This window comes from Heliangelus exortis, chromosome 10 (assembly GCF_036169615.1).
Source record: "Heliangelus exortis chromosome 10, bHelExo1.hap1, whole genome shotgun sequence".
In the NCBI taxonomy this organism is placed as follows: domain Eukaryota; kingdom Metazoa; phylum Chordata; class Aves; order Apodiformes; family Trochilidae; genus Heliangelus; species Heliangelus exortis.
Window position 1 is genome coordinate 1,299,470 of NC_092431.1, and position 26,797 is coordinate 1,326,266.

The following is a 26,797-nucleotide window of genomic DNA, read 5'->3' on the forward strand; positions in this document are numbered from 1 at the left end:
CATAAGACTATCACTTTTTTGGTTAAATACCAGAAAGAATATCAATTCTTTGGCTGATAGCAACCTAACCAGATCCATTCAGACTGACAACTCACGTTTCCCCCAGTTTGGGGGGAGAAAGCAGAGGGGGGAGGGTTTACTTCCCAGATCAACACTGACATTTCTTTCTGCTGTTTTTTCTCAACAATCCCCCCCAAAAAAAATTTTTGAGGGAGCTCCTCTTGAACCCAGGGAGATTTGGGGGGGCTGGGTGTGGGGCTGGGCTGCCTGCTGGCTCGGGGAGAAAGTCACAGGAACATTTCTTGTCTGCTTCCATCTGCAAAGCCAGATTTTAAGAAAATTCGGGGCGGGCAGCAAAACTCTGGCTTCAGACACCAAACCCTGCCAGTTCTTCCTGCAGGAAGGGGAATTATTTGCACCAGCCCCCAGCCTGAGCTCAAGCAGTGGCCGATGTACCCATGCTCAAGCAGTTTTGGCAGGAATAAGGTCTTTAAATCCATTTTTTTGCTGTTGTTTTGGCAGATCCCAGCCTCCCCTGGATTGCTGCTGTGCTCTGCAGCCCCCAGCCCTGTCCTCTCAGGGGTCTTTCCTTAGGCTCAGCTTTCAGAGGGTCACAGTTCAGAGCCCTGACCCTGACCCAGGGTGCCCAACATTTCCCCCCAGCTCTGAGGGGTGACATGATCCCCCCAGACAGGTGCTGAGCTCAGGAACAGCCCAGGATCCATCTGGATGAAAAAATAAACAGGGATTAGACCCAACAAAACTCTTCTGTTGGAGCAGCAAAGTCATTTACCGAAGCTTAAGGAGAGTTCATTTTAATATTGTCTTTTTTTTTTTTAGGGAAAAGGGATGAATGAAGAAAGCAGCAGGCCTGGAGAAGGAAAACAGAGGAGAGGTGAAAGAGGTGGGTGAGATGAGAGGAGCTGGAAGGGGAAGGCTCTGAGCCCAGAGCCTGCACAGAGGAGAAACACCAGAGGTTTGTGGCCACCACGCTGCCTCTTCCCAGGAGCAGCAGCACCCGTGGAGCTGGGTTTCCTCACCAGATTCTCCAGAATCCACCCTCCAACACAAGCTCTCCTCTTCCTCCAGCACCTCATGCTGCAGTTTCTCCTCTCCATCTCCCTCTCCTCTCCTTTCCATCTCCATCTCCCCCTCCTCCTCTCCCCAGCTGCCAGTTTTCCCCAGATCCTCAGGAATAACCTCCCCAGTGAGCAGCAAGGCAGATCCAATCCTGACCCAAGCACTCCCAGCACCCATCAGGATTTCAAGGGCACTCAGAGAGGAGCTTAAACCCCCTCGGGGGCAGCCACCAGCTGGGGCAGGGGCAATAAATTCAAGGGAAAACCCTGCAGCACCAGCAGCCTCTGCAGGCAGCGGGCACCTGGGGACCATTAATGATGCTGGAAAAGCTGTCAGAGAAGTTGGACACTGTCATCCTACTTCAGAAAATAAACAAGAGAAATGTCACTCACTGTCCAAGTGCTATCAGCACAGACGCTGTTGTCAATAAATCAGAAGTATCTAGGAACAGCTTGAACAACTTTTATTTATTTTTTTTTTTTTTAAAGTGCTTAAAACGTAAATAACAAGCTCTTTATAAACATCACTTGCAACTATTAAAACATGAAACACACATGAACCCACTTCCTGCGTACGTGAAGTACAGGAAAAACCAACAACTCCCAAAACCCCCAACACTTCATCTCTCTCCCCTTTTTGGGGTGTTTTTCCACCCCACCTTTGTAACATCAAACACGTGGCTGTTTCTTTGCAGACAAGTCATAAGGCTGAGTCTAACCTGACACCTCAGGATCCACATCCCTTCAGGTTTATTCCAGTTTCAGGATACACCTGGGTGGTTCTTCTGACCTGGGAGTCAGAGCCAGAAGGGCCACTCGAGGTGAAAATAAATCACTTGGCCAGAGGTTTGGTGTTTGTTTTGTGTTTTTTAAAGCAAGAAGCCCAGCTGTGGGCTGACTACAAAAGCTGAGCACGGCTGTGAGCAGCAGCAGCACCCTGTGGAAGACCTCGTGAAACAGGCTGAGCCTGGAAGGAGAAAGCCAGACCAGGAGGCAAAAGAAAAATGGAATAATTGTTACAGCTGGGTCTAAAGCAGAACCAGGTGAAAAGCTGCTGCTGGCCCATTAAAACCCCCCCGTCTGCTGAGCAAAGAGCAACAGCCTCCAGGCTCTGTCCCTGCACCCTGAGCTGGGGCTTGCCTCCTCGTTTTTGCAAATAAATGACTAAAACCATGGAGATTTGGGGCATGAGCAACTTGAGGCCATTTCCCCCAATTCTTTTTCTCATTCTCCCCCTGTAAGGAAACATCCAAGTGCTCAGGACCAGTGCCCTCTCCTAACTTCGAGGTTTAAACAAAAAGAATTACACAGGCTCTGGCTGCAGTGCCGTGGTGTGGCCAAGCTTGCTCCTCTGCAGAAAATAAAGGGGAGGGGAAAGAAAACAACACAACTGGAGGGTGGGAAAACAGAGAAGGAAGACAGAGGGATCCTGAAGACCCCTTTCCTAAACACAAGTCCTAATTGCAGCTACCTCTGGACTTCTCAGCGCTCGAGGACAGACATGAAACATCCGAGCAGCTTTGGCTGGCATCACCACTTGGATTTTACTCCATAAACGTGTGGTGCCATACCCTCACCTCATCCTCTGGAGATGCTCAGCTGTCCCAAAGTCCAGGTTTTTAGGGAGGGAGCTGACGTGGAAGCAGGGCACAGGAGGACACAGGTATTGCTGAGCAGACCAAGCGGGGCTGCCGGAGCTCCGAGATTAACTTGGATTTATAAAGTGCAAAACAGTCGAGCTTGGAAGGGAAACAGAACCAAAAAGGCAGAGCTGACTAAGGCAGAGAGGGGATCAGGGAGGCGGTGAAACACGATGGAAGAGGAGGAGGAGGAGGAGCAGGGAGGAGGTGCAGCAAGATCCTCAGGAACATTGGCACTTGTGTGTGTGGGGAGCACCTACAACGCCGACGGCTGCCGGGGGAGAAGCCCCACAAGCAGATAGGATTTTTTTTTAGGGAGTGAAGAACCAGCCTGAGATTTTGGGCTCCATGCACACAGCCTGATGTGAGGCTCCACTGCCCAGCATCCCTGCCCCTTCTCCCACCTTCTCCTTCCCACCCCAAGCTCCTCTCCTGGAGGACTGCTCTCTCCAGCTGCCCACCTCCAGGTGCCAGGGAGAGCTGCTCTGCAGGAGATCTGTGCCCAGGAAGAGAAGCCAGCTTTCAGGCCATGGATCTTCTGGTTCTACAGGCAAAGAGAGGTTTCTGGTGCTTTTCAACAAGGAGAAACACCTTCCCTCACATGAAGTCCCCACACGTGAGACACACAGAGGGAGGGAAAGCACAAAGACATTGGTAAAGAAGTGCAAAACCTCAGGTGACTTCCTACAAGAACAAAAGGCTCATAACCAGGTAACAAATCCTCCTCTTCCTCATACTACAGGCTGGACACAACCCAACGTTGTCAATGAAAGGAAGACCAAATCTCCTTCCCAGCTCCTACCACACAGCCTGCATCTCCAGCCTGGAACATGACCTAAAACTGGATTTATCCAGTTGTATTTTGCCCTGGAATATCTGACCTGCTTTTCCCCCTGTGTCATCTCAATATCTCAGCATCACACAAGGGAGAGGAGACCAAAAGCAACCTGCACTCTGCTCTGTCTGCCTTGAAAAGGAAACTCCTCCAGTTCAGAGGAGCAGGGAAGAGAGGGAAAGCTGCCCTTGAGGGGTTGTGCTGAACTGAGAATGGGATTTCAGAGCCTTTTTTGGGGTAGGAAACTGCTACTGTTCTCTTGCAAAAGGCACATTTTTGTTTTTTCCAAGTCACAATGAAGAAGTGAGGAGAAAAGAACACAAAGGCTTTAAAAGAATGCAGTAAAGCTGGGAGAGATACAGGAGAGGGAAGATGCCTCACATGTCACCACAGCTTGAGTCCCATGCCAACTGCCCCTCTGCCTGCACAGGCACCTCCTCTATCCCAAGCCCTGCAGAGTGAGGGAGAAACCAGCAGCTTTTCCACACCTTCCACAGGATTTCCACACCAAGATCTGCACTCTGCTCCATCATGGCTTGGAGCATCACTCACCAGCCTCAGGTTGCCACCACCTGTGGTTGTTTAACCAGGTCAGTCAGAGCCCTCCAGCCGGTCACTCCATGGCTGGCAGCAGGAAGCATCCAACTCCCATGGGAAATGGTCTACAACCCCCACAGGTTGTTGGTGTGCAACAACAACAACCCCCACAGGTGGGACCCAACACCAGCACGTAGAGGAGGGACAGCTGGAGCTGTGTTTGGTGATAATACTGGCTTGAAGGGGCTCTGTGACATTTAGAGAACTGCTGAATTTTGGCAGGGGGACTGGAGGGACACCTGGCCCAGCAGGATGTCACGTCTAGGGGTGGCCAGGTGGGTCAGGTGTCCCTCCCTGCACAGGGGCTTTGGTCCCCATGGCATTTTCTTGTTCCATGGAGAAAGATGACACCAAGCCAAGGGTTTTTTTGGGGGGGGAGGTGTGGTGGCCAGGGGAGGAATCCAATTCCTGTGGATCCAGGAGATGGGGAGTGTAACACTGAACAGAAACTGCAGCTGTGGTTTATACCTAGAGGAATTCCTCCCCCTGTGAGATGTTCTGCAGTAAGTGATGGTGCACAAACCATCACTGTCCCTCTTCCAGGTTGAGTTTGGAGCTGGAGAGCTGAGGCAAGGTCTTGGCTCCAGGTGCACAGGAGGAAGGAGGCACCACCACTTGTAGTTACACAGTGACATCACCCAGGTCCTTCGTGGGCCTCCAGCTCTGGCTCTGGGGTGTCTCCCATAGCATCAGGCAGTGGCACAACTCTTCAGATGGAGACCCTTCCATTCAGGAAGGGGAAGGGGCACCCAGCAGCAGCCCCTTCCCCTGCTGAGCCTGGCAGACCCTTGCTGAGTTCCAGCAGCTCTGGTGTCACCACCCAACATCCATTCCCCCATCCACCAGCCAGGGGCCACCACTTCAGAGGAAGGAGAGGCGGAAGAGTGTGGGCAGAAGAGCAGCAGCAGCAGGGTGAGGACATGGGGAGGTGGTTGTCTCCAGCTCTCCAAAGTCCACGGATCACTTAAAGCACTGGCAGCACGAGTGCCTGAGATGAGGCCACTTGGTCAGAAGGACAGGAACCTAAGGAGGCAGCTGCCTCCTGGGGAGGGCTCTGCTCCTCCCCACAGGATGCAGGACAACCCCACCACCCTACAGTTCCCTGGAGCCAGAAAACTGGGAGAAGCTTGGGCTGGGAAGGAGCAGAGAACCTTTCCTGCTAAACAGAAGCCACTGGAGCCCTCTTGTAAGAGGAGGGGAGAGTGCAGGGACATTTTGCAGCGTGTTTATTGCAGAAGTGCTCTAGGCAGGTGATGGTGGTCTCAGGGCAGGGGTTACTTGCTTTCTCCCAGAGGGATCTGGAGGAGTGTTGGGGACTGCTCCATGATGCGCACCAGCAGCTGGTCGATGTAGTTCTCCAGCTCCTGGATGTGCTCCTCCTTCTTGCTCAGCTCCTTCTCCCTCTGCAGCAGGAGCTGGATGAGTTCATCGTGGGTCAAGTGGTAATACTTGGCTGACTGGTCCAGGGTTTGGGGGGGATCCTGTGGTAGAAACCAAGAGGAACATTCAGCGGAGTCAGATGAAAACTGCTGCTCCCTTTAGCAAGGTGCAGCGAGCACCAAAGCAATTATTGGTATTTTCTGGGCCTGTCTTCTTTCCAGACCTGCCCTGATGAGCCTCAGACATTGTGCAGTGACCACATCGTGTCCTTAGGAAGCAGCTTTCCCACGTGTCCCCAGCCAAAAATACTGGGGACAGTATTTTTTCCCCCAAAATACTGGGGACAGAACAACGGCCCAGCCATCCAGGCTGATTTCTGCTCCATAAGGTTGAAGGGTGACTGCTGAGAGCTCCCACTTGATGGGTCAAGCATTTCACAGGCTCTTCCCAACCACTCTGTCAAAATTCCTCCCAAATTAGAAGGTAAGGCCGTGGGCACAGTGCAGCTCACCAGCCTGGCCTGGTGTTAGCTGCTCCTCCTCTCTGGGGCTTCTCCTTTCCCAGCCCTCCAGCAGTAAGCTTGGATGATGGCAGGAGGAGAGAATGAAAGAGATGAAAGACCCCTCAGGACCTCCCAGGAGATGAGAGCCCCAGGGGGAGCCCACTCAGGTGAAGCCCAGCAGCATTATTTTACATGTGGGGTTGGGGATGGCTGGGAAGGAGAAGACAACCCCGTGGGACTCTGCCCTCAGGTGTATCACACAGCTCCCTGGCTTGCCTCAACGTGCCAGCACCTGAAACACAGCCAGGCAAGCAGGATTTGAGGAAGGCTCCAGGAAGCACCCTCCCTTTCCTTCTGCCAGGAGATAAAAGCCCCTCAGGCCTTCAGGCAGGCAGTCACCACATCCCCCACCTCTCCTGGGGATAACCAGGCACTCACTGACACTGCACAATAAAAAACTCCAACCAAAGCAAGCAATGGGAGAAGAATAATGAGGTGAGAAGGTCCAGAGGCCAGGGGGAGGCTGGGCAACAGTGAGCAAGGCTGTTAATTACTTAACCAGGGTTAATTAATACACACAGTCCCACTCTGGCAGGACCGTGTTCCATCTCTTCCAATTTTCTGCACCTCTCCCACCAACTACAGAACATGGAGTGGGTGAAACCAGCAGCTCTCACCTCAGGGGGAGGTTCCTACCTTTAACTTCTTGGAGTCTGTCTTTTCCAGGTGAGAGGAGGGAGCCACAGGCTGGACACTGCTGCTGGTGACTGTCTTCAGCTTCTCCAGGCCATTGCTCAGAGCCATGGTCAGGCTGGACCTGTGCTGATGCTTCTTCTCACTGGAGACCTCCTGCACTGCAGCACTGATGGGTTTCACTGGGTGAGGACTGGGGAGAAGAAGAAAATTGGGCAGTCAACCCCCTGCCCAGCTCTGGAGTGACACCACTGCCTCTCCCTAGGGTTTTCCTGGGCATGGGACCCACTTAGCACCACAGTTAAATCCTCTGTGCCTGTGTTGCTCAAAAGCTTGCTTGCTCTGAGAAGCCAGAGAAGGGACAGTGTCCTGCAGAGCAGGCAGCTCCCAGAGCTCTCTGGCATCATTTCCACCCCAAGGTGAGATAAGGGGCCCCAGGACACGTGTTCAGCTGAGATACAGAAAAGGTCCCCGTGCCCACACCGGTGCTGCTTGGTCCCCACTGAGAGCTCTGTGGGTTGCAACTCCCAGCTGCCAGGCACTGGGACAAGCAGGGGACACTCAACCCAGGTCCAACAGAACCAGGGGCTGCTCCATCCCCTGCCCAGAGGGGCATTTTGCTGCCCAGGAGCTCCCAGATGAGTGTCTGGGGTCACCACTGGTGCTGCAGGGATGCTCCTGCACCCCTGGGCATCAGCTCTGCTGCCTCAGCCCAAGAGCTGGGCTCCTCCTTCCCAGAAGACCCCATGGAATTTGTCTCCCTAGCCAAAAGGGAGGGTGAGGAGATGGTGTCTGAACACACCCTGTTTGGCAGTGATGGAGGAATTACATTTTCATCTATTTTGGCCTCAAGTCTTCACCCAAGAGATTGTTTCTGGGCTTAAACCAAGCCCGTTTGCATTTTGGGGTGATGGAAAGAGAAGTGACCTGATGCCACCTGCCTGCAAGGACCAGTGCACCCTCTGCAGGATGAAAAGATCTCAAAATCCACCCAGAAACTCCGTGACACCTCTGCACTTATCAGATACAGCACCTGCTCTACAAGGGGTGACAACCCCAGCTCCTGTGAGCCCAAACACCACTGCAGGGAGAAGGAATGTGGTGCATGCAGGAGCGCACAACGTGACCAGGGGGGAGTTTCTCTTTACAAATGGAGACCTCAGGGTGTTGGTAAGATGGGTTGGGGGAGGAGAAGTAACACCCAAGTCCTTCTTGTGCTGGAACAGCTCAGCTGTCCTTTAATTCCCTTCCAAAAGCAAAGCAGGTGACTTTCAGCCCTGCTCCAGGTCAGAGATGATGGGTGAGGCATCACAGAAAAGGGATCAGGTGGATGGCTCAAGTCCTCATGGTGTCCTCATGCTTTATCAGGGGTGACAGCATCAGGATGTTCCAAACCATCTCCCTGTTGTGCTGACAGGGCACACCTCAAAGTCCTCTTCAGCCATGATGATGATGATGATGTTGATGATGATGATGATGATGATGATGCCTCCTGTCATCCAGCAGTGGCAGCCACTGACCTGCTCCAACAAGCCAAAGGATCAACACTGTCCAAGCACATGGAGAGGGCCAAGGGTTCCCAGCCAGCTTGAAGGGATGGAGAGAGATCCCACAACCCTGAGTGGGAATCCACTGACAGTGCCAGAGGATGGAGAAGTCCCCATTTTGCTCCTCAGCCTCAGGCACCCCCCATCCTGGACTAAACCCTGCAGCAGCAGAGCTGCAAACCCCGTGACACCGTGGTACAAACTGGTCCCGCAGCTGTGGTCAGGATGGAAAATGGGTGAGGATGAACCAGACCCAGAAGCCACACACAGATCCTGAGACACTGCTCATTCCCAAGTCCTTTAAAACAACCCAAGCCATGACTCTGCTTCCCTGAACCACTGCTGCCTCCTTCCTAGCCCAAGAATGAGTGGGGTTCACAGATCTGGGGAAGATCTACTACCACTGCAGGACTTCTACAGCTCCTTAAAACCTGGTGTCTGGGAAGCAGAGGAGCTGGGGAGCCACCAGGAGGGCTCATCACAGCCATGCCTGAAGGTGAGGAGCCCCAAATGCCACCAGAGCCAGCTCAGAGGCTCAGGCCAGAGCAGAGACTGACACCCAAACCTCTTTTGGGGCACAGCATGGGAACCACCAACAGCCTTGGGGATGCAGGGGGACATTTCCCACTGCACTCCAATGGGCAGACAGTTAATTTCTGCAGAGATGGAAAAGGTATTTAAAAAAAAAAAAAATCATTATCCCATTGATTCTTGTTGAGAGGGTGGGGGGTGCTGGGCTCCTGCTGAGCTCCCACGTGTCACACAGAGGCTCCAGAAGCCAGGGATATTCCTCCACCTGCATCCTGCCCTACTTTCAGGTGAGCAGAGGTTGTTTTGTGCCTCCTAGACATGTCTGGAGTCCTGGTGGATCTGCTGAGAGGCTGGATCTGTTCCCACCCCCTGGTCAATGGACGTGAACCTGAGCAGAAATGAGATGCTCACACCCAGCTGCCCAGTGCAGTTTGCAGCTGAGTGGACACAAATCCAGGATGAAGCTTAACAAATTCCAGATGAAACATCTCAGGGTGACAGTGGCACAGCCCTGGTCTCCCTCTCTCTCTGAGGAAGCCTTGGAATCATTCCAGTTGGGAAAGACCTTTCAGATCAGAGCCCAACCATTAACCCACATCAACCACATCCAGTGCTAACCCTCAGCACCACATCTCCACGGCTTTGAAACATCTCCAGGGATGGGGATTCAACCACTGCCCTCAGCAGCCTGGGCCAGGACCAGACAACCTATTCAGGGAAGAGCTTTCCCCAAATATCCAATCTAATCCTCCCCTGGCACACACAACTCCAGGCTGTTTCCTCCCTGTGCCACGGATGCTCCTGAGGTCACTGCTGAGCACAGTGAAAATCTGAGGGGGATTCCCCTGCAGCAACTGGGATATTGACTACTGAGAGAGAACAGGGCAAGAAATCCCCAGAAATCCATCTCTCCTGGGCCCTGCAGCAGCACACAGCACCTGAGGGCCAGACCTCTGTGGAGAAAGGGGCTACAGAAGGAAAGGACTCAATTTGGGATCAGCAGCTCTGCTCCCAGCTCCACCTGAGGTCAGGACAAGCCACTCTCTGAGCTCCAAGGGCTCCACGAGGATAACACACAGACCACAAAGACCAGCACACAACTTAACCCAAAACCTCAGTTCCAGAAGAGGAAGATTCTCTTTGAGGTGGAGAAGGCCCAAAGCAGAGTGTCCCAGTGCCACCTCATCACCTGGGACACCCCCAATCCCATGACCTACGAAAAAAAAGGTTCACATTCCTGAGCTCCCAGCTGATGGGGAAGGAGATGCCCATCTGGGATGCATCAGGGGCTCCTCCAAGGCACTGGAGTCCCCACAGCACTGTCAGGGCTGTCCTTTAGGTGACCAGAGACCCCTCCCTAAAGGCATCATCCTGCCCTTCCCCAAGGAGCAGGAAGGGAAGCTCCAGACACCCCTGAGTGTTCCAGCTGATACCTGAGCACCATTCTGACCACAGCAGCAACCTCCTCACTGCAGGAGGGGGGAGAAGGACCTGCAGAGGCAATCCCAGCACCTGCTCCTCTGGACTCTGAGTTCCTTGGTTGCATCTTCACACCTGAAGCTGCTCCAGGAGGACACAACCCCCCAGCTCACACAGAGCAGGCAATGCCCCAGCCTGACCAGCTGGGACTCACTCAGCTACACTGGCCAACCCCTTCACTTGCCATCTGGAACAAAATGACCAGCAGAGAGACACCTTGGCCACCTAGGAAGAGGACACACACCCAGATTCCATCCCTTCTGAGGAGGAAACATAACCCCAGCACCCCAGACTCTCAGTAACCCCCAGCAGATGCCCACTCCTCCTTTATCTGATGGAAAAGGAGGACACTTTGGACACAGCTAAGCCTCAACACCTGTTCAAAATTTGCAGACTTTCCTTCCACCTCTTTTCCACCATATCTTCTCTTTGCCTACAGGCCACTGTCCAGCCTAGGAGATGCTTCTAGGAAAGGCAAGCATCACCATGGGGACCTGGAAAAGGGTCTTTCCACCTTGTCACTCTCCCCTCTTGACAATTAATTCCATCTCCCCAACCTTATAAAGTAGTGCAGGTCCTCAGAGCCTTCTGCAGGGACCTCACTAACTCTTCAAAGCTTCTTGAATCACAGCAGGAAGTCTCCAAACCATCCAGGTTTACAGGTAGAGAAACCAGAGCAGAGATGTTTCAGGACTTCTCAGACATGTCCCATGCCAAAAGCCAGCTCTGACACAGAACCAGCTTTAGGTCCAAGCCCATGTTCTCCCCCTGAGCAAGTCAGGCCTTGGGTGGAGGCACAGCCAAGCCTGAAGATGACTGAGCATGTAAAATGCACAAAGAGGGTCTTGGGAATACACTCCTCCCCTTGCCTGATTTTACCCTCTGCAGGACACTTCTCTTTCCATGAATCATGATGAACATCCCCAAAGTCCCAAGGGGTTTCTGTGTGCCTCCTATCTGCAGATTTTAGCAAGGTTAAAGGTTGGAGAATGAATGATCAAATCAAAAATTTGATTTGAGGATCTGGCCTCAATAAATTAAAACGAAAAAAAAGGGAAAAGAGTCACCTAACAGACCCATCTTGGAGTCTGGACCCCAAGGCCATTTTGCACACCAAAGCCACACTGCATCCCAAGGGGGGATACCCATACAGGAGGCCTGGAGCTCAGCTGAATTCTGCTGTCACCATCCTCCTCCTCTCCCTCTCTCCATGGGGATGTGCCCAATCCTGTCCTTGGGCCAGGTGGGATTTTATCATTTCAGTGTCTCCATGAAGCTTCATTTGCCTCCTGGCACAGAGGTGAGGCTGCACACACAAGTCACTGCTAGAGGACCCAGGTCACCATGTTACACCCCAAAAGCTTCAGGCAGAGCCCACGACCACCCTTCTCCTGCCCAGGCAGAGCAGAAGGTGATGAACTGAAGGGACACAGAGCCCTAAACCCAGCACCTTCCTCTGCTTGGTGGCATTTCCACAAGCCCCAGACTGACCTGGAGGGAGGAACAGCCTCTTCTGTCCTCTGATGCACCACAGTACCCCCTCCTTCCCCTTCCCCTCGAGAAGTCATCCCACTGGCCTCATCACCAGCAGGAGGGGAAGAGAACAGCATTTTGCCAACACCTTGGTGAAACTACACGGGGCTTTTTTTTGGTTGGTTTTTTTTGGCTACGGAGGGAAGAAGGTTTTTAGTACCCGATGGTCTAAAAGGAGGAGAAACCAAAGCTGAATTAATGAAAAGGGAAAGGGCAGCAGCTGCACGCATGCCATGGAAGGGACTCATGAGAGCATTAATGGCTGGAAGCTCTCCTGGCAGGCATGCAGAGGGCACCTCGTTTTGCAAGCACAGGGAAGATGCTGGAGCCAAAATCAGCACCGAGCGAGAGGCAGAGGCAGTTCTGCTGCAGCTGGATTTGCAGCTGGGGGAGGTCTTGGATGCACCAAAGGGCAAACCCAGGAGACCAGCAGCCATTCCCCACCATGGCCAAGGCTTCAAGCAGTTGAGGTTGGACTCTCTGGGACCACGGGAAGGTGAGCAACACGTGAAGTGGCCTCCTCAAGAGTCAACCCAACCGCGAGCCGCCGACACCGAGCCGGGGTCCTCCGTCCCGTAAGGGCAGAAGGGAGATGGGTTTCACCTCTACCAAAAAAAAAAAAATTAAAAAAAATAAATAACTTCCCCGGAGTGCTCACCTGGTCATCTGCTGGCAAAAAGGCTTCTCAGCTGGCTGTGTCTCCCTGGGCAAAACCACGAGGGCTGAAGCTTGGGTGTCACCGGACTGCGGCAAAGGGCAGGGCTGGGCGGCTGCGCGGCTGGCGGCGGCGGGGACCCCGCTGCTGGGGGGGCACGCGAGAGGGGAGGGGAAATCAAACTCTGGAGGGTTAGTGGCAGCCACAAGGAAAGGGGTGGAGAAGGCCAAGGGCTGGCTGGCATGCAGGGAAGGAGGAGGCTTGGCTAGCAGGTCCTCGGGGAGGTTAGTGGGCTGGAAGCCTTGGTACCCAAGGGCTTCCCGGGCGATGCCGGAGTCTCCGTGGCCAAGCTTTTCAGGCAGCACAGCTTGGACAGGGAGGGGGGCTGGTGGCTTCTCCACAAAGGGATTGGTTGGGGTGTTTGGGATGAGTGCTGGAGCAAAGGGATTTCTCGGGGATGAAGTGTCCTGCTCGTGCTTCTCCTCCTCCCTATCTGGCTTCCAGAATTCAGCCTTCCTGAAGTCCATCCCGTGGCCTCGGCGCCACGGCCCCTGAGGCTGCCCGGGGGGGGGTCTGCCCTGCTCTGCCACTGCCACGGGGTCACAAAGCTGAGGTTGGTCTCCTACTTGCCCAACGGGGCTGGCCAGTGGCCCGTGCCACCCCTGACCATCACCCCACGCTGGCTCAGGCTGGGGTGGTCTCTCCCCACACTCTAACCTTTGGGGTTGTGCCGTCGGGTCGAGGCCCTGGGGGGCACCCGCTGCCTCCTGCTCTTCCAGAGCTGTCCAGAAGGTTTCTGCCTGGCCCAGGTCAAGCTTGGAAGGTGGGTTTGGTCCTGATGTACTGAGGTCCTCAGGGAACAGCTCCTCTTTGGAGGCCATCTCCCACCTGGCACCATCTGGACCCCCCAGCAGAGGGGATGAGCCTGGCTGTCTCCAGCTCTCCTTAGCACCCGAGGGGCTTAATCCATCTAGGGAGAACTTGGATGGGCAAGTCTCAAAGTGCTCAGCTGCATCTGTGTCACCTTCCCCTAGGGAAGTGTCCCCTTTCACTCCTGAATCATCTCCTGACTCCACAGGGGCAGGTTCAGCATCCTCAGACACCAGGAACTGGCTCCCAGCTGCAGTTACGTCCATTCCCAGTGCAGGTGGATCGGGGGACGCCAGGACAGGGGGCTCAGTGCTCCCACAGCTCCCCAGCACCTCCACATCTGCCTTCATGCCCACCACATCCTCCTCCTCCTCCTCATCATCATCATTTTCCTTGCCACCAGTGGCTGCAAACCACCTGGGAGGTTTTGGGGGTGGCAGGGCTGAGCCAGAGGCCACCTCCTCCTTCTCTGTCCACGGAGAGGGGACAAGGTGCCTCTGGCCACCATCAGAGCCGAGGCCCAGGTGTCCTTCACCAACCTCCAGCCTCATGCTGGCCTGGAGCCTGTAGACTGATGCCCTGATGTCAAAGGTTTCCTCCTCACTCCCAGCACCCTGGGGCTCCCTCCCTGGCTCAGGGGTCACGGGGAACCCTCGTGCTGCCACGTCCCCCAGCACCCGGGGGGACACGGCCACCACGGTGCGGGCCTCCAGGGTGCCGTGGGCCAGCAGGGCTGGCTGGGGGCTGAACCTCCTCTCCTGAGCCTCCTCCTCCTGCTCCTCAGCCACGTTTTGGGTGCTCTCTGGCAGCTCAGGAGCCGTTTCGGTGGCAATGGTCATCCACCCGTTGGTCCCTGCACTGGAAGGTTCCTCCTCGTTGCTGTCCCCTTCCTCCCTGAGACTCTTCTCAGAGGTTGGTGGTGTGGAAGCCTCTTTTTCCCCCGGATTTCCCGAGGCAAAGGCAGATGTCCAAACCGTTGGAGTGCTGCTTTTCCTCCTCCTGCCCACAGACCCCGGGCTCAGCACGTCCTCGATCACCGTCGCTTCTTGGGTGGTGCTCACCAGGTTGGCTCCCACATCCAAACCGGAGAAGTTGGTCCAGGACCTTAGAGCTGCAGGAATTTCACTGCCCAGCTGGGAGTCAGGCTTGTCAAATCCTTTCACCCCCTTCTCCTCAGGAGGCTCGGGTGACCTTTCCACGGGGCCGGCAGCATCGGGATCATCGATGAAAGCCATGCCCTCTGCCACCACCGAGGCAAAGAAATTCTCCTTCTTCAGCTCTGGTTTGAGCCTGCTGGTGGCAAAGGCATCGAAGGTGTCGTCCCACTCCGAGAGGGGAGGGGGGACGGTGGGTTTCTCATCCAGAGGAGGGAGATTTTCTGCTGTGGGAGTTGTTTCTGGAACGGGGACACCAACGCTTTTGGTTGGAGAATCTCTCCCGGGGTCTTTGTGCCTTAGGGAGGCAGAGGGGCTGCAATCCTCAGAGGAATAAAAGTTCCCAGCGACCTCGGTTGGAGCACGTGGCCCAGACAGGAAACTAGAGAAAAAGTGAGTAGGTGAAGGAGAATTTAGTACCTGGTCAGCGAGGAGGTCCTCAAAGAAAGGATTGCTCTGCAGGGAGCTGAGGAATGGGTTGGTAGGGGACAAGCATCCCGAGGGGCTGTCTCCAGGAGCAGGAGGGAGGTTAGCACTGGGCATGCTAGCGAGGTGGGCTACGGCAGCAGGAGGAAAACTGGCAGGGGAGCAGGGAGGAAAATGAGAAGGAGCATCTGAGCTGGTTTCTACCTGAGGAGACACTTCCAGGCTGTGGAGGGAAGACAAAACAGTCCTCCTGGTTAATGCTGTGACAGTGCTGTAAGCATACACCACACACACTCCAAAGCAATGCAAGGACCAAATCTCTTCTCTCTTGTTAGGCAGAGCGATGATTATGGAGTCAAGGCGTGGAAAGGGCATGCACACAAACAGGAAAGGGCAGCCCTTCTTCTACAACAGGCCCCCAAAGTTCCCCTTTTCTGCCTCACGAGCTCCAAAGAGGTTTTTTTCCCCCCCTCCTGCAGCCCGAGCACTCTGCTCGTGGTTTTGGTCCTGACCCAGGACACAAGGAGCTGGGACATGAGCCAGTAAGACCACAAAAGAGTGAAGTCTTCCCCAGTTGACCCCAGTCCCTCATTTGGCAACCTACCAGGATGGCAGCAGCTCTGGTGCTCCCTCCTGCACCAGGGGGAAGGAGGTGGAGTGGCTGTGAGCAGCTGGGGAAGCGGAGCAGGAGGGAGCACGTGGCCAGGATGTGGTTCTGGTTCTGCTCCTGACTCTGCCCACCCACCCCACGTGTCCTTCGTAACATCACTTCTGCCCTGAGATGCCTGAAGCCCTCCCTGGGACCCCAAGGAGGAGGAAGGGATTCAGCACATCTTGGTCTCCACCTCCAGAGTCAGGCAGCGGGGTCTTTGCTGCCTTTTCCAGAGGGATCACACCGACCTTTCCTGGGGGTTTCATCCAGCCTCCTTTTTGGGAATTCCTCCAGCAACAAGCAGGGCCATCCCTGAGGAAACCTCACCAGGGCTGGGGTGGCTGTTTGAGAGGTTTTCTCATCATGAAGCACTGGGGCCAACCAGTGCCCCAACCCCCCCATTCCCTGACACCCCTCAACCCTTGGCTCACCCCTGCCAGACACAACCCCAACCCCAGGATGGGGAGATCTGACCCCAGCACAAGTGGCTGCACTATCCCAGAACCAAAGTGGGGGAATTCATTCCTCCTGCACCAGCAGAGACCCCAGGTCTGGTGTGGGAGAAATAATGACACTGGGCATACCCAAGTTTAACACAGAATGACTCAAACAACTGTTTTGCTAAAAGAAATGGGACATGTCCAGCCCTGGAGCTACCCCTGGGTACTTCCCTGCCTCAGCCCAGCTGCTGGGGGGAGCCCAGAGGGCTCTGGAAACCCATGGTCACCACTCTGCCAACTGGGGAAGCTGCTTGGACATCAACTTCCAGCTGGTACTACAGATGTCATAAAAACCCTTCAGGCACATTTTAAAGCTCAAAAATGCCATCTTGAGGCAAAAAGTTAGTGATGTGTGAAGGTGCAGGCAGCACTGGTTGCTTTTAAAGCAGGCAGGGTGACAAACCAGCAGCACCCAGTGGGCCACGAGGGATGCAGGGATGGGCAGGACCCACATCTCCCCACCCCAGATTGCTTCCAAACCCCTCCTCATCCATCAGCTTCCAAACAGCTACCTTGGAAAGGTGCCTCCTCACACCACCAATGCCACCAAACTCCCCTCAGCCTCATTTTTCAGGTAGGTGACCCACACAGCAAGTGCCCAAGCACCATGTGCTCACCTCCAGCACCCACCAGACACTACACCAGGTCCTACTCAGCAGGACCAGCAAGTCAAGCACACACACACACACACACACACACACACACAAAAAGGCTCAAACCCTTCATTTCTACTCAAAACTGCAGCTCGTGGGTGCCCTCTCCTGCTGTCACCAAGCAGCAGTGGTGGCACCCGTGGTGTCCCCATGTCCATCAGGGGAGCTCAGGGCAGGCAGCCAGGCACAACCCTCCAGAGGGGGGAACTCAGCAGCTCTGCTCTTCCCAAATCTTTGGAGATCCCAGGAAACCTCCAGAAGTGATGGAGGAGCTGGAGGCAGCTCTGTGCTGCTGGGTGCTCCCCATAGCTCAAGCTGTGTCCTGTTCACTGCCACTTGCTGGAAATTGACCTTTTTCCCTCATCACCCTCAAATTTAAGCTCTCCAGAAGAGGAGAGAAGCTTCTCAGCACCCCAAGGGCAACCTGGGGATGTTCAGAGCATCCACAAAGAGGTTTTATCTGGGGTGCAACAGGGCAAACCAGGACAAATTCACCTTTCCAGCTAGGAAGGGAAGGTGGCAAAGGCCAACCCAAAGCACCAGGATCTCAGGTGGTGGCTGCTCTCCCACCTCTGCCTGCTCCTGAGATTGCTCCTTCTGGCTGGAACTGGAGTTCATGTTTTGGTGGAGATAAAAACCCCTCCTTGCTGATTCTGTTCAAACAGGATGGAGGGATAAGAGGGAGCAAGGTCTGTCCCAGCCAACTCTGCTGAATGCCCCCAGAGCAATCATCACTTCAGGCTCCTAATGAGTGCTTGCTGCTAATGAGCTTCCCAGCTGCCAGGGGAAGGAGTGGTTGGAGTTCCTACCAAGGGACACCTGATCCAGAGCATCTCCTTGCCCTGAATTGCACTGATTCCCACCACATGGGTGGAAGAACAGCTCCAAGGTCTCTTCAAGGTCTCCAAGGACTCTCCAAACCCACCTGCTTTGTCCCTGTTTTCCTTCCTTGAGCCACCATGGGGCTCCCGGGGTGCTGGACCCAAGGAGCTCTCGGCCACATCCCAGCATGGATGTTGTGCATCTGTGTCCTGGGGCCAGCAGGAATTGGGGTGATGCTTCCAGCAAGCCCACGACTGCCCCATCCCCACCCTGATCCCCACGTTAGGGTCAGGATGCAGCAATGTGAAGGTTCCATTTTGCCTGAGAAATGAGGTGGTGGGGATGGGAAGCATTTCTGGAAGGGAAGGAACCCAACCCTCTCCCCTGCCAGGCAGCAATCCTCTATCATCCCCCCCCAGCACCTCCAGCCCCACCCAAGCTAAAAATATAAAGACAGAACTTAAATGCTTTTTCTTTTTTTTTTTTTTTTTGTGGAGGGGGAAATTCAATTTTCCTCTCCCAAGTCCCCCTAAAGGTAGGAAAATTAAAGTCTCCTTTCCCCTGCCCATCCCCACTCCTGCTGGGACCCCCCAGGCTTTGCTCAGGGGCTGCACGAAGCCCCCCCAGCCCCAAACTCCTGGCAGCAGAGCCCATGTGGGTCTCCCTGGATTTAAACCCCTTTCCTCAGGACAAAAATCCCTGGATTTTAACCCCTTTCCTCAGCACAACCCCTGGATTTTTGTTTCCAGCCTGGCCCTGCTCTCCCCACCACCACCCAGTGCAGGGAGGGGACAAGGGGCAATGGTTCCCAACTTGGGGAGATTGAGGTTGGATATTGGGAAGAAATTCCTTAATTTGAGGGTGCTGAGTCCCAGAACAGGTTGGGAAGCTGTGGCTGCCCCATCCCTGGCAGTGCTGAAGGTTGGATGGGGCTTGGAGCACCCTGGGCTGGGGGAGGTGTCCCTGCCCATGGCAGGGGGGTGGGAATGGGATGGATTTTAAGGTCCCTTCCAACCCAAACCCTTCCCTGATTCTAAAAATCCCTCTTTGGATGAAGGATGCTCCATGGGAGCAGGAGCTGGGAGGTCAGTGTGTTCCTCTAGAGGGAAACCTCTGCTTGCAGCAGCCTGGCTGGGAAATCTTTGCTGACTCACAGCCCTCCTCCTCCTCCTCCCTCCCCCCAGCACACAGCTCCAGCAGCCAAAAGAAATAGCAGGTACCTTCCTGCCCTCATTTCTTTGTCTGGCAGCCTCTCAGCATTCAAAAAACAAAATTGAAGAAAAAAAAAAAAAATTTAAAAAATTAAATATTGCTCAGCAACCCCCCTGATGGAAACTCTTATTTCAACGTGGGATTTTAATATATTTTTTTTCATTTTTTTTTAAAAATTTTTTTTTTCTTTTTTTGGCCTGAATTTCAGCCAGCCCAGCCCTGCAGCCACACAACACCATCCCCATCTGCAAGGGGGTGGGGAACTCTGCACCCTGCAGATAAAGGGAACAGCACATGCGCTGAGAAATAAAATAATAATTAAAAAAAAAAAAAAAAGCAGGAATTTGGGGAGGGCAGGACTCAAACCCAGCCTTAATCTGCTGAGGTTAAGAGCTGAGCTGACACTCATGGAAAATCCCTGCCAGGAGGGCTTGGATCCAGGGAAATGCCATGGCCAGACCACTCACAAAACTGGGGGGTTTTGGGTTTTTTTTGCACTGTTTCCCCCTGGGGAAGCTGGGAAGGTGACAAACCAGCAGGACCAGGGTGCTGGAGGCCCCAGCAGCAGCTTCAAAGCCTGGCAGGGATGAGGAATTTCCTCCCAGGGGTGCAGAGGAGTCTGGCACAGCAGGATTTTGTGCAGCCAGGGGCTGGGAAGAGCAGCTTGGGATATTTTTTTGTACCGAGTGGGAAGGGATCAGGGAATATGGGGAAAGGTTGCTTTTAAATCACAGATGGAGAGGTGAGAGTCAGGGGGTTGGGTACCTGGGCAACAAAACCACTTTGCCCTCCCCACCTGCCCCATCATCCCCAGGACAAAGGTTTTACAGAGATCTGCAACCAAACCAGAGAAATAAAACAAATAAATGAATTAATTAATGAATAATATCAATATTAATGAATTAATGAATATTAATGAATAATGAACAGCAGAGGATCTGGGCAGGGGGAGCCCAGACAGAGGTGTTTTTTACCACTTTTAGGGTTGGGGGGCTCTTCCTGCACAGCTACACCACAGCTTGTCCCCCCAGGGCTGAGCTGGTGGCACTTTAGGACCCAATTCCCCATCCTGCTCCATCTCCATCCCTGGGAAACAGGAGCTCAGGAGGCAAAAGGAAGGCAGAGGCATTTGCAGAGACATTTTTTTCCAGCCTTGCAGGACCCTCATCCCAGAGGGAAGATGCCCAGCTCCATCCCTGATGGTTCCTACTGATCCAAGAGTTCTGCAGCTCCTGGAAACACAGGACCTGTGCCCTAGGTGTGACCAGAACATCACCATCACCCCCCTGCCCTGCTCCTCATGACTCCCTGCTCCTCTTCCTAAACTTCTGCAGCCTCCCAGCTCCTGCTCTGGAATTCCCCATCCATTCAGGAGTGGTTTGGAGGGGGCTGTTCAACCTCACCTGCCTGCTCCCCCCTGTCCTGGGGCCCTGCTCCAAACCTCCTTCCCATTCCCAGCTTTTAGGAAATGAACTTTTTTATCCCTGTGCTGAAGGGTGAAGAATTCCAGGCAATATTTGGCCCCCCTGCTGGATGTGGCAAAGGGAAGTGAGAGCCCAAGTGGGGAGTGGTTTTTAGACATTTCCCCCATGAAAGCAGTGAGAGAGGGAAGGGCTTTAACCTGCCAAGGTGACACAATTATTTGTACAAGAGGGAGCTGAGTTTCTCTTTTTTCCCACTGCCAAGCACGAGGTACAGCCTCATTTTATCCTCCTGACTCCCAGTGCAGGAAGCAGGACCTGGGGAGCTCTGATAACATTGGAGGAAACCCTGAAAGTAATTCAAGCAATTGTTTCAGCCCCAGGCTTTGCCTCAGATAAACCTGCTGAGCTTCTTCCTTACATACAACCCTTGACCACACAGCCTTAAAAAAAAATTAAATAAAATAAAAAAAAACATCAAACCCCAACAGGCTTTTATTTGGGTCTCCAAAGAGCAAACACTGCTTTCCTACTGCTCCTGATCCAGCTGGAATCAAAGCCCAGGGATCAGCAAAGCTGGGAGGGGGGGAAAGGCAGAACCTGTGGGACCTGCTTCCCCATCCCAAACCAGCAAGCACAGGAGGGATGAGGGCAGGAATATCCATCCCTCTCCCTGGGGAAGAGCACAGGAAGGTTGGTTGGTTGGTTGGCAGCTCCTCTGCCCTCCTGAAGGCTCAGCAAAAAAAAAAAAAAAAAATAATCACAGAGCTAAAAGGCTTTTTAGGAAGCTGAAGTTGAAAGCAGCCCCAAGCCAGCAGGTTCCTGCTTTTAGGAAGGGGCTAAAGGCAAACTGGGGCAAAACAGACAAACTGTGAAGGCAAACTGGGAAAAACCAGGCAAACTGTAAAGAAAAACTGGGAAAAACCCCTCTGAGCTGCAGGCTAAAGGAAGCCTCAGCTGTAAAGCATCTTTCTAATGGCATCTCAAGTGACTGCAGGTTGAGGTGATGGTTTTTTGATGCTCTCCCCCCAAATTCAGCTCTGGGTGAAACCTGACCTACCCATGGTGGGCAAAAAGGGGAGAAAATGCAGTTTGCTGCTCAGCTGAGAGGAGCCACGAAGCTTCCAGCATCAGGAGGGCAAAATTCCTTTAAAATTTAAGAACTGCTGGATGCAGAGGGTGGTTCTCCCTCCCAAAGCAAAGGTGAACTCGTTGTCAGCTCTGGAATTAAACTGAGGAGCTCCTCCAGGTGCAGAGGGACACCCAGAACAGATCTGCAGCTCAGGGCTGCCACAGATCTGAGCCCAAAAACCTTTGATGGGCAGAGTGCAGCTGGCACTTTCACCCTGAGGCCACCAGGACCCTAAAGAGCTCCCCAACAGCTGTGACTGGACCCAGTGTAAGGAAGTGTTTCAGTGTCAGGAAGGAGAATAAAATGAGAAAAGTTATGAGTTGTGTGTAAATAACACAAGTAATGATGTTGCAATGGTCAGAAGGAATGTAGGACCAGGAAGCAGGGATATTCCACCTCCCTGGGATGATGGAAAGGCCATTCCTGCATCAACTGGGACTCAGTCACCACCTCCCTGGACCATATGCCAGGACAATGCTGTTTGGGACATTCCCCAAAGCCCCAGCCTTTGGGTTTCCCCCTCCCAGCCAGGCAGCTCTAGGACTTCACCCTCCTCCCTGAGACTTCTCCCAGCATCTCCCTTAAATCCCTCCTAAGCTCATTACTGCCCATTTTCAAATTGCCAACTGCAATTAAAGCCCATTCAGAAGCTTATAAACACCCCAAAAGGGGCCCCTGTGAATTTTTTCCCTCCAACCCGCCCTATCTCCTACTTTTGGGGGTGGAAAACCCCAGCTGGAGGAGATGCTGTGGCAGGAGCCACCCAGGTTTCTCCTGACATGAAGCAGATGGGGCCTATGGAAAACCAACTTGAAGGAAAGCTTAGCTTGGAATTAAACTGGGAGCACTGAAGTAGGTTAAAAAAAAAAAAAAACCAAAAAAAACCACCAACCAACAAAACACAGAGTGGAAATCCTCTGGGAAAGGAATAATGCTGGGAATGGGTCCAGTTTTAAACTGAAAGAGGGGAGATTTGGGTTGGATATTAGGAAAAAATTCTTCACCAGGAGGGGAGTAAGAGACTGGAATGGGTTTCCCAGGGAGGTTTTGATGCCCCATCCCTGGAGGTGTTGAAGGTTGGATGGGGCTTGGAGCATCCTGGGCTGTGGGAGGTGTCCCTGCCCATGGCAGGGGGTTGAGAATGGATGATTTTTGAGGTCCCTTCCAACCCAACCCATTCTAAGGATCATTCTATGCTTCCATGACTTAAAACCAGGCAGAGGGTTGGCAGAAACCAGCAGCATCTCAGGGACCTCTGCAACTGTCCATGTGCTCAGGACCTGCCTGAAGACATCTGAGTCCATCAGGACCTTTTTATGGGTTTATTTTTCAGGCATGATCTTCCCTATTCTAGGACTTAAAAGACTAAAAAGAAAAGAATAACCCAGAGTGGTAACATCCCCTGTCCTTCCTCAACCACAGCACTCAGAAACAAACCTTGGGCTGAAAGGACACCCAGCATGGGGACAAAGTGGCTTTCAGGCCATGGGAAGGGGGTGACAGCACATTCTTGCCTCCTGTGGGCCTTAAAGGCCACGATGTCTTCTTGTGGGGTGGGAAGAGGAGGCTTTTTTGGGGCTGTCCCTGCTCTGGAGCCAGGAGCTCAGCACCCCCTGACTAATCTCTGACTTGAGAAGCAGTTTAACCCACGTGGGAACCTGGTTGGGTTGAATAAACCAGGAGTGCCCTCCCTCATTAGAGGAGGCTTAGGCTGAATTAAAATCTTTCTGCTGAACAAACAAGGTTGAAGTCATCCCAGATCAGAAAATCTCTGTAAGAAATCAACCCTCTGGACTCCACCAGCTCTCAGCTGCTGGGTTATTTTGCCTGGATGCTTTCAGTCCTGTTTGCTCCCTCTCTCTGAGCAATGGTAACACCAAACTGGGTGCCTGGACAACCTCTGGAGCTCAGCTGAGCTGTAGGAGGATGGATGTGGGTGACAACCACAGATAACACCCCAGCTCCACGTTTGGTGTGCCCCAAATCCAGTGCTGAGGGCTTGGAGAGCTGAAACATCACACAGGGAGAGAACAGCTACAGAGATTCACAACGGGGAGAAGGCTGGGGTGGGATGGGAAGAGGAAAGAGCAGGGCTGGGAGTAGTTAGTTCAGGAATATCCATGATCAGGACCAGAGGCTGTACCCCAGGCTGGGGTGGGAAATCCCAAAAAAATGTGATTCCAGGTGACTATTGCTCATGTTCTCCACTGGCTGCCCTGGAAGCTTCTTTAGCTGATGGAAGGATCACAATCCTTTCCTTCCAGGACACAGAAACTCTCAGCATGGCCCTGCCGAGCCTCACCTCTGCAAGAAGGAAACATCTCCCTCTCCAGCAACTGGATCCCTCCTTTCCCCCAACTGGGAAACACTGCCCAGGAGGACAAATTGAGCTGGTTTGTGGCAGAAACCAGGGGAGGAGCCAGGAAAAACCACCCCCCCTTTGAGACACCGGAGACCAAGGCAGCATTTCCCCTGCTACCAGAGCAATGGGGAGGGGTCCTCAAACAGCAGAGCTGCTGGAGACAAGAGGCTGGGGCAGCACCCTGAGCTCAACACCCCCCCGTGGCACTGACCTGGGTTTCTGAGGGGACTCTTTGGGCTCCTTTGACCCGAACCAGCCACTGGTTTTACTCCTCTCCTCTCCCCCAGCCGTGGTGTGGAGGGAGGGTCCCACCTTCTCCCCGGGGGCTTTGCTCCCCACCTCTCCCTTGGTGCCCCCGTGGTGGAAGAGCCCTCCCTTGGCTTTCTTCTCCTCTTTCTTCATCTCCTCGGGCTCTTTGTCCTTGGTGGGTTCCGTGGAGGACACCAGGGGTGTTGCAGCTTGGCTGGGTTTGTTCTCCAAGCGACCTTGCTCTTCCATCCTGGCTCTGCCCAGGTGGTTGCTGAGGGTGACAGCTCTGGTGGAGACCTTCAGCTCCTCCTGCAAAGCCAAACTGGGAGGAGATGGGATGAACCTGGGCTCCTCTCTCTGCTGCATCCTCTCCATGCTGCTGAGCCCCCAAGGCACCTCCTGGGAGTCGGGATGGAGGGGGGTGAAGCCAAAGCCTTCCTCCTGCCTCCTGGGGATGCTGGGCAGGGGCAGAGGTGCTGAGCTCTGGGAGGTGGAAGAGATGGGGCTCTTTGGGGCAGGTTCATCACTGTAAACGTGGCTCCCGTTGATGCAGAGGGAAGATCTGGACACGGGGTCATTCTTTGGCTTCAGGTTTTGGATTGCTTTGGGCTCCAGGACGGGGCTGACTTGGGAGACATCGTCACTGAAGGCTCTCTTGTGGGTCAGCTTGGGAGAGGAGAGCTGATCCTTCCCTGGAAGGGGATAAAACACAAGGCAGAGGTGAGGCCACCTGAGGAACAGGCCTGGCAAACATCATCTTCTGCTTGCAAATACCCCAGGGATTAGTGAAATCACTTCTCCCTCCCGGGCTCTGCTGGATTGTAATTAAACCCACTGGAGATGCAAAGAGGGGGTGACAGGGATGTGGCTCTGCAGGCTGGAGCACTCCCTCCCCCAGCTCATCCCCTCCCACCACAGGATCAGGACCAGGAGGGGAGGTTCTGTGAGCTGACAAACCCCTCCTCTGAGAGGACCCCAGATCAATAAGAAATGACCCAGGAGCTACTGCAAAGGTCTCTCCTTCCACAGGAGTTTGCAGTGAATGAGAGGCAAGGAGCCTCCCAACTCTGCTCCAACAGCCCAGGCCAGGAGGCTCCAGCACCTCCTTCTCCTTCCCACTGCTCCCCCTGGGGTTATTCCCAACCCTCAGCACATTTCTGGGGTCAGGGTCCCAGGCAGCTGCTCCCCCCTCCCAGCTGGAGCTGTTTCTGTCCCTGCAGGACCATCACCCCACAGACACCCAGAGGCAGCTTCACCCCCACCCAGGGACTCCCACCCAACGTGGGAACTCACTGTCTGCAGCCAATCCAACCATTTAATTATAGATTTTGGTTGCAAGAATTAATTCACTACAAGGGCCCTTTTTGTTTGCAAATCAGCTTGGATTGCTTTAATCACCAGGAACCCGCCAGGGTTTCTTTCAGCTTTGCCTCTGAGCTGGAGGCATCTCATCAGACAGCAGCAACGTGCTCTGCTTGGCCCAGCCCTCTCCCAAGGGCTTTCTCCAAGGAGTCAGCATGAGGGGTTTGCTTGTAGGAGGCAGAGAAGAAGCCAAAAAAACATCCTGAAGGTCCTAAAGCACCCTCATGGCTGGTGGAACCAGGGGGTTCATAGAAAGGCTCAGCATGAAAAGCAAAACCTGAGACATCTCCCCTCCTGCTCTGGCAGGAACATTACTGCCAGTGGGGAGAACATCTGGCACATCAGAAACATCTCAGAGGGTTTGAGCAGGATTTTGGGTGCTTGGAGTGGGATTGGTCCCTTCCAAGCCAATGGAGTGCCCAGGGCAGTGGTGGAGTCACCATCCCTGGGGGTGTTTAAGGAAAGGCTGAAGGTGGCACCCAGTGCCATGGTTTGGTGTCAGGTCACAGGGTGGACTTGATGCTCTCAGAGGTCTTTTCCAGCCTCAGTAATTACCCTGTGATTAGGTGAGCAATCAGTTAATGGATTCTCAGGAAAGGCTCAACAGCCCCTGGCGAAGAAAAGAAGGGGGAGAAAGAGAAATAAAAAAATAAAAAAAAAGTGAGGGGGGTGGGTGGGAGTGGGGATTAAAAGTGTGATCCTCTTACCAGAACGTTCTGTGGACAGGCTGCTGTGTCTGCTGGGGGATTTGGTCATCTCAGGGACATTTGCAGCCAAGCTCAGGCTGGCAGAGGAGATGGTGCTGTCAGAGCCCAGGGAGGTGTTGGATTGAGTCAGGGAGGATTTACGGAGTTTGCTCTTCAGGAAGAAACCTTTGACCTTGGACTTCTTGCCCCCCAGCTCGTAGTCATCCTCCACATCCAGGGCCCCCATGCTGCTGGGGATGATGGCAGAAGCTGACTCCAAGTCATATTTCTTCTTGCCTTTCACCTTGTCCTTCAGCTTCCCAAAGGGCGAGCGGGGTTTGTCCTTCATGGAGAGGTCAAACATGCTGGCGGTCAGGCTGTGCCTTGTGAACTGAATGCTCACCAGGATCTCACCACGCTCCTTCTCCTTCTTCCCGGCTTTGGAGTGGAGCTTGTGCCACCTGGAATGGGACAGGGGACAAAAGGAAAGGTCATTCCTAAAAGCCACAAGCCAGACAGACCCCCAGGAGGATGCGGAGGTGGCACAAGCAGCCCAGAAGTCACCACCCAAGCCCTGAGTCAGAGACACTCTTGAGCCAGGGGGAAGTTGTGGTGGCCAAGTTTGGGCACTCTCAGTTGATAGGTTGCTGTGAGCCTGTGGTTTTTTTAAAAAAAAAAAGACAATTCTTTGTGCTCACAGTTGAAATATTCAAGAGTGACTCAGAACGGATCCTTTCGAGGCAGAGACAGCTCCAGAATGACTCAGGCACTCAACACCCTCCATTACAACAATTTTCTGCCAGACCTTCTGTGCCTCACCCCAAA

At 53.7% G+C, this 26,797-nt stretch overlaps 1 protein-coding gene across 4 annotated transcripts in view; it reads right to left on the reverse strand.

Annotated features, from left to right (window-relative positions):
- Positions 1 to 1,522: 1,522 nt before the first annotated feature.
- RAB11FIP5 (RAB11 family interacting protein 5) overlaps positions 1,523 to 26,797 on the reverse strand; it is a 35,626-nt gene continuing 10,351 nt past the window's right edge. Inside the window, exons 2-6 of one of the 4 annotated variants that reach the window (XM_071753129.1) lie at positions 25,994 to 26,433; positions 23,887 to 24,616; positions 13,189 to 14,877; positions 6,730 to 6,919; positions 1,523 to 5,632 (exon numbers count right to left, since the gene is read on the reverse strand). In XM_071753129.1, the coding sequence (XP_071609230.1) occupies positions 5,426 to 5,632; positions 6,730 to 6,919; positions 13,189 to 14,877; positions 23,887 to 24,616; positions 25,994 to 26,433 (3,256 nt within the window). In that variant the 3' untranslated portion in view covers positions 1,523 to 5,425. Of the gene's footprint in view, positions 5,633 to 6,729; positions 6,920 to 12,474; positions 14,878 to 19,722; positions 20,908 to 23,886; positions 24,617 to 25,993; positions 26,434 to 26,797 lie in introns of those variants that run through there. The other 3 variants (XM_071753128.1, XM_071753130.1, XM_071753131.1) reach the window with 3 other exon arrangements.